Raw genomic sequence first — 7686 nt, forward strand, 5'->3', positions numbered from 1 at the left:
AAAAGCCCAAAAGACCAATGGAAAGTCAAGCCAGATAGGTACTCATCATCATCATCATCATTACCTTTACCATCACCCATATTCGGCTCACTGCTGAGCTCGAGTCTCCTCTCAGAATGAGAGGGGTTAGGCCAATATCCACCTAGCTCAATGCAGATTGGCAGACTTCACACACGCAGAGAATGCACATTGCACACCCCTGAAAAATTGTAGGTCCATGCATTGGACCGGTTTAGAACCCACACCCTCCGGAATCGGAGGCAGAGGTCATATCTATCAGGACTCATAGATATAGATACATGCACTCTAAAATTTAGGTTAATTGTTAGTCTCTTTTTGATACCTAGATTCTCTCATCACTGCACTATAAATTAGTAGTTAAATGAAGTAGCGTTCACCTCTCCTATTATTATTATTAGACAATGTTATAGAAATAAACCGTGATATGTATTTAAAAAACCAATAGATATATTTATCACTACCAATATTAAACATTCCTAATATGATAGCAATGACCTTAACCTATAGATCAAAGGCAGTAGGCACATAAATAGATTGCACAATTTCGTTGCAAAACCGACGTAAATCTGATGTAGGTACCCGCCGAGTACCAACTAAACATTAATAACATCCATGTCCCGATTTTGACCTTTACATAATTTTTTCATTAGGGTTGCCAATCGCAATGCAAGGCATTGAATACAGTTATTTTGTGAAATTAGATTGCTATACTTGCTAACGTGTCTTCAACCTTTACTCCAAATAATTCTTCCAACAATTATTATGATCGTTATTCTTCGACGTAAAATAAACCTTAGTGGTAACGTGGTAAATATAAAAAATAAACCTTAGCTGAGTTTTTGTGGGCTCTTTTTTTTCATTACAAGTTAGCCCTTGATTACAATCTCACCTGATGGTAAGTGATGATGCAATCTAAGATGGAAGCGGGCTAACTTTTAATAAGTAGGTTCAAAATTCACACCCCTTTCGGTTTCTACACCACATCGTACAGGAGCGCTAAATTGCTTGGCGGTACGTCTTTTCCGGTAGTAACTAGCCACGGCCGAAGCCGGGCCAGCCAGACCTGGACCAATTAAGAAAATCTCAATTGGCCCAGCCGGGGATCGAACCAATCAACCAACCAACAAATCAAATTAATAAAATCATACCTATTGGTGAAAACTGCATAAAAATTCTTTATGTAGGTTCGTGTTTATCAGGAACACAAGTACAAACGGGCAGCCGCGATGGAAAACTTTATTTTATAATGTATATGTACACTGTAGCCCTCATAAAAAGGCTCAAAGTCACTCAGCGGGCGATGGAGCGAGCTATGCTTGGGGTTTCTCTGCGTGATCGAATCAGAAATGAGGAGATCCGCAGAAGAACCAAAGTCACTGATATAGCTCAGCTGAAGTGGCAATGGACAGGCCACATAGTTCGAAGAGCCGATGGACGTTGTGGTCCCAAGGTGCTGGAATGGCGACCCGCACCGGAAAGCGCAGTGTTGGTCGTCCCCCCACCAGGTGGACCGAGGACATCAAGCGGGTTGCAGGGAGCCGCTGAATGCTCGCGGCTCGAGAGCGTTTTGTTTGGAAGTCCATGCAAGAGGCCAGCAGTGGACGCTCATCTGTTAATGATGATGATGATGATGATTTGTACACTGTACTCATTTTCCTATTGGAAAAATCCCTTTTGTAAATATATTTTAAAGAGCTTTTAAAAAGAAAACTCATCAGTTTAATTGTTATAAGGATAATTCGACGAGGCCATGTTTTTCTCCTCGTATCTTATAGTACAAGGTTGTTTAGGAAAATATCGCATCTTAGCAATTAAAACTTGTAATTATTATTTATAGTTTCCTATTCTGTTGCTTAATCAGGTTGTTAATATATATTTTTTTCACTTTTCAATGATTTCTTTTCACAATTAGTGTATGTGATAGTATCGTATTTTATTTTGAGTAGGTGTAATCAAAATAAAACTATCATCATATCATTATGTACCCACCTATATAATAACTAGATAATTTTATAATGTATTGTTGTATATTTGGCTTAATTTAGTAAATGCCTGAGTTTCTTCGCCCAATATTGTAGTTTGATAAGTACCTAATATGAAACTAGATATAAACAATGCCATGAAATTAATCGATAAATTTATTAATAAGCATGGGCAACCCTAAAACTCTTCGTTAGATGCAAGGCTTTTTGCCTATTGAAGCTGTTATTATGTTAGTTAACTTGTCGAAGAATAAACACCACATAGCGTTCGAATTGACGAGTTAAATATAGTGTAAGGATTTTACAGATAATATTGATGCTTTTTTTTATTTAAACATTATATTAATAAAATATTAAGTATCAAACATTAGTCATAGCAGCACAGGGTAATAAAGTTATCTTTGATGAATTATGTATTTTATAAATTGACGTTATTTTAAATAAAATAAGCCGTGGGTAGGTAGTAAAACAATTGAATTAGGTATAAACCGAAAGAGCAAAATGTGTATGTTAAGGTCGCCATTGAAGGTCAATTATTCTCACATTTCTGAAAAGCAAACGGCAATACTCACGCGACATACTATAGAAGTCATGTACGCAGTGACCAGCACACGATCTATTATAGTCGTCGGTGCTACAGAAACGTGAGAATAATTGACCGTTTGTAGCTAGCATTACGGAGAAGAGAAATCGGTCAAATTTTCAAAATGTTATGGCAGGTGATTTAGTAGGTACTACTTACATTATCATTTTTTCAATTGACCTCATATAGTATGCTTTGTAATTCTTGATTTATGTCTTCTTTCTTTGTTTTCAATCTTCTTTTTTTTCGACTCTATTATTTTTGGACTTTATATTATTGGTACCATTTTTCCACTGTATTTAGCAATGCACCAAGAGATACAACAGTATATAGATAAACATCACTTTATATACCTACCACGGTGCATCACACTAAAATTATTAAGGCGAAAGTTTCTGTATGTGTGTATGTCATCACTCTTTGAATAATGCCGTAAATATTATGTTATAAAGGCGGAAAATTACGTCCAGTTAATCATTTTCCTTCTGACAGCACTGAAGAAGCGACCTTAATTCTTATTAGGAAAGTCATCCACAACAAGTCAAGGTGGAAAATATAATCTAATTATCGCTCATTGCATACTAATGCACAAGTCATTGACTGCTCCACACGCTCTACGCGTTAAATACACCATTAACATAGAGTTAGATATAAGAAACTAATTAATTGTCTGTTTTAAAAGTTAACCTAGGTTCCTACCCTGACTATGGGAAAAAACGAAAATTTATTAGGCTTTTCGTTTTCGTTATATTAAGCGTCTGTAAAGAATATGCCTGCTTTTCGTCTATTCTTCTTAAGCTGTCAATCGCGGACAACATCATTATTATAGTCTAAGATCCCGTATATAAGTTGCCCAAAATAAAATAATAGGTATAGGTACTACTTCATGCAAGGGTAAAACTTTAGGCAGCCTAACTCTTTAATTAAATTCTCAATTAATATTGTCATTATAGGGTTATAATGACAATATTATTGACAGTGTACGAGTAACATACTCGTAAAGCCATCATCTCCGCTATCAAAGATGATGGTTAGCGACGCTAAAGGGAAAATCATTCATCGTCACTTTTCAATGCGGTCGTAATATTGCACTCTTTTTATTACCAAATATACTTTGAACAGTGTGTTCAGGAACATACCATGTCGCTCTTCCTTTTTTAAAAGCAAGACGCGGAAGTTTTTGGCAAAATTAAACGTTTTGTATCCACGTTTCTAATACTTACCTAAGCAAAAAGTGTGTACTATTACGCAGTACTGTACGTACACCCGTCTGACAGACGGGTGTACGCGTCTGTGTTTTTAACCCAACTACATTTTGAACAACTTCCAGGTAGGCATAATCTGGGCAAGCGTGTTCCGCTATTTAAGCGTAAGCCTTTTTAATTTTTAAACATCTGATGATAGTAGATAACATGTAAAAAATTCCAACTTTTCATCATCATCGCATCATCATTATCGACCCATATTCGGCTCACTGCTGAGCTCGAGTCTCCTCTCAGAATGAGAGGGGCTAGGCCAATAGTCCACTACGCTGTATTGCGCACGCACCACCCAATGCGGATTGGCAGACTACACACACGCAGAGAATTAAGAAAATACTCTGATATGCAGGTTTCCTTACGATGTTTTTCCTTCACCGTTTGAGACACGTGAAATAAATATCTTCTTAAAATGCACACAACTGAAAAGTTGGAGGTCCATGACCCGGACCGCATTCGAACCCACAACGTCCGGAATCAGAGGCAGAGGTATCCACATGGCTATCACGGCTCTGCAACTTTTACTATTTAAATATTCAAATGAAATATTTTTCAATTTCAGATGGGGCAATGCATTTATTTACCCAGTTATCAACTGGGCGAAACCAATACAGACGCTTGTCGTGGTGACCCTGACTGCGCTCTTCCTGGCTCTGATGCACATTCTGACCGTGGGCGTGGCTGCAGCACGCAACTTCATCGCCAGAAAATGCCTCAAAGACAAAAGTGGAGAATACAACGATGCTTTCGAAGCTTAGCCATATTGACTATAGTGATAATTGTGTAGACTTCTTTAATGATGTGTAGGTTAGGATTAAAGTGATTGTGTTACAACTTACAACATATGAAAATTACCTAATGTATACATTTAAAAATCTACGTAAGTATTAATAATGGTATGCACAATGGACTACATTTTAAAACTCAGCTCTAACTGTCTGCGACCTGAAGTGTGATTCTGCTACTCATCTCTAGTTTTTTAGTTGTCGATTCAATATTCGCCTATAAATTAATTTGAACTTCATTTCTTTGGAACTTGCCATGGAAATGAGCGATGTCACATCGCTGTAACTCTAGAGAATGCAGGGCTGATGGATTATTTTACTCTCCAACTCAATGTTTTATTTTTTGATTGTGTAAATGCCGTAGGCTCCTTAGTGTTCATTTACACGTGCGGCAGCTGCTACCGACGATGGCAGTCGTCGACTCTTGGCGGCGGTCTACAGCGGTCGTTGACTGCAGTCGGCGACCATCGACTGCCGCGGAGACGTCGCCGACTGCGGTCGTCGGTAGCAGTTGCCGCTCATGTAAATGAACTCTTAATGAGACCTCAGTGGCGTCACCGGGGGGTCAATGTCTTTCGAAGGATAAAGTCAACCGACTGATACCAATAGTTTGACAGTGAGCTTTGCCTTATTGACATTAATAGATTTCAGAAACAACAAGAAGGCGTATTTTTAATTTAGTTTTAATTTTATGAAAGCGAAATAATTGTCGAATAAATCAAAATGAGACAGGTAAACACGGCTTTAACCCTTCATATAACCAACAGCAACCACGATTAAATCATTAATTTGGTTTTAGCTTCGGAAAAAGAAATTTTGGTGGAAGTTTATCCAAGGGGCAATTTGATGTGTTTGGTAACAAAAAAAGAAAACTTTAATTTATTTCAGTTTATATTATCGGGTCGTTGTAAGCAGATATTTAGCACCTATACCTATTGACATTTTTTTTTTTTTTTAAAAACCCAACGAAGTTATATGCCGATATCAGTAGAAGTATTGCAAATATTTTCTTCTATTATATTATAGATAAAATCGAATAATTATTTACACTTTGTGAGTGGGTTCTACGTACTTTGTAAAGTTAAACTTAATATTATCTAATACATAATATTTAGATTTATTAAAGAAACCTCACCTCTTTCAATAAAAAATAAATTTACAGAACCGTAATTAGTAACAAGTAAAGTATATACCTATTAAGTTTGTAATTAGTAATAATAAGTTATTACTAATTATAATTACAATATTTGTTACTAATTGCTTACTTTTACTGTCACTTATTTTCAATGCTTAAGCAGTCAGTCAATCCTTCAGTTATTCAAGTGTAATATCAATCGGCTCAATCGCTTATGTCAGAGACCAGAGACTTAGACTAAAGAGACTTATTCTAAATCTAAATGGATGGTCAATTGGATATTTTTCATGTTATGCACACACTTGTGCACTATATTATCTCCTGCGTACAGGGTTAATCTCAGAATGAAATTGGCCACCGTGACCGAAAAAAAATTACAATTTGGTCGAGAGCATATTATTATTATTATATTCTCACATAATATATATTACATATGAGAATCATCGCCATGAATTTTTTATGAATTAAATAATTAATCTTAACCAAAATGTTTTAAAAATTCCAAAGCACTCGATGTTATCGAAAGTTCAAACTACTCTGAAAAGGTGACAGTACTCGTATGTACGCAGTCGACAATGAACTTTATTGAACAATGCGAATAAACCAGTTGTACAAAGAAATAAGTAGGTAGAGGTAGGAATACGTCATTGCTTAAGCTAAAGTTGGGCTTACTGTTTCGAAAACATCATAGATTAAGGGTAGGTCTTGCGCCGGTCATTTAATAATGTAAGGAAAACATTTAAAAATAATGTGTTTAGATTTAACTAATTTACTCAATGGACTTTTAAAGAATTCTGTGATTTTAGTGTAGATTTTTAATGGTTTATTATTGGAGTGTGTTTATGGTACATTTACTTTTTATGATATTTTTTTGTTAATAAGTATTGTAACCTCGTCATGTTGCGGAAAAACAAGGATCTAATTTTGTCTATTAACTTAATAAGCACATACGGCTATAGATAATTTCACACACAGACAATATTATTGAAAATTTGTAGTTGCTCCTAATGCGGGCTACAGACCTTAAGTTTTAACCGCGCAGTTTAACTGTACCTACAGTTTTTCTAATCGAATTTTCAGTCAAAAACCTTAGAAAAACTGTACAATTAAAAAAGTTCAGTTCTCAGTTTTGCCTACGGACTGCTAAAACTGCAGGTCTGTAGCCCGCTTATGAAAATAATACTTAATGTTATATTCCCGAGATACCACTTTTGGAAATAATATTATTGATTGTGTTTGAGCAACCAAATAAGAAAAATAAATACCTTTCCTAAATATGCAGCAAATATTTCTAAAATGGTAGGGTAACTAATGCTGTAAGAATTAGTGTTGTGATAGTTTTTTCGTGTAAAGTACTTAATATTAAAATTTTGAGATCTATGAATCTTTTTATTTTATAATTATAAGTTTGTCCCCGAATTCAGGTTTATCCAATTTTTCATACTCGTCATCTATTCACGTTGAAACTGAAGTTAGTGTGGAACGCGCAGTGATATCTAAAATAACGGAAATTCACGAGCTTCTACAAATGCCAACAGTGAAAGAAAATATAATACCCAGTAACAACAACTACAAAGCTAGGCTCAGAAACCATCCGAATCACCTGGCTGTCCAGTTTACTATCGTCGTTATCAACCCATATACGGCTCACTGCTGAGCTCGAGTCTCCACCACGCTAGCCCACCACGCTAGCCCAATGCAGATTGGCAGACTTCACACACGCAGAGAATTAAGAAATTCTCTGGTGTGCAGGTTTCCTCACGATGTTTTCCTTCACCGTTTGAGACCGTGATATTTAATTTCTTAAAATGCACACAACTGAAAAGTTGGAGGTGCATGCCCCGGACCGGATTCGAACCGCATGAGAAATCGCATGAGAATAAGAGAACAAAAATAATCACACTGAATTGAAGCCTATCTG

General features: G+C 36.1%; 1 protein-coding gene across 3 annotated transcripts in view; it reads left to right on the forward strand.

The window, feature by feature from the left end:
- LOC112044249 (protein rolling stone) overlaps positions 1-7145 on the forward strand; it is a 28501-nt gene extending 21356 nt beyond the window's left edge. For all 3 annotated transcript variants that reach the window (XM_052883322.1, XM_024080028.2, XM_024080027.2), the window contains one exon: positions 4408-7145. In XM_052883322.1, coding sequence (XP_052739282.1) covers positions 4408-4603 — 196 coding nt within the window. In that variant the 3' untranslated portion in view covers positions 4604-7145. The remainder of the gene's footprint in view (positions 1-4407) is intronic.
- The last annotated feature ends 541 nt before the right edge of the window (positions 7146-7686 follow it).

Source organism: Bicyclus anynana, chromosome 1, assembly GCF_947172395.1.
Source record: "Bicyclus anynana chromosome 1, ilBicAnyn1.1, whole genome shotgun sequence".
In the NCBI taxonomy this organism is placed as follows: Eukaryota; Metazoa; Arthropoda; class Insecta; order Lepidoptera; family Nymphalidae; genus Bicyclus; species Bicyclus anynana.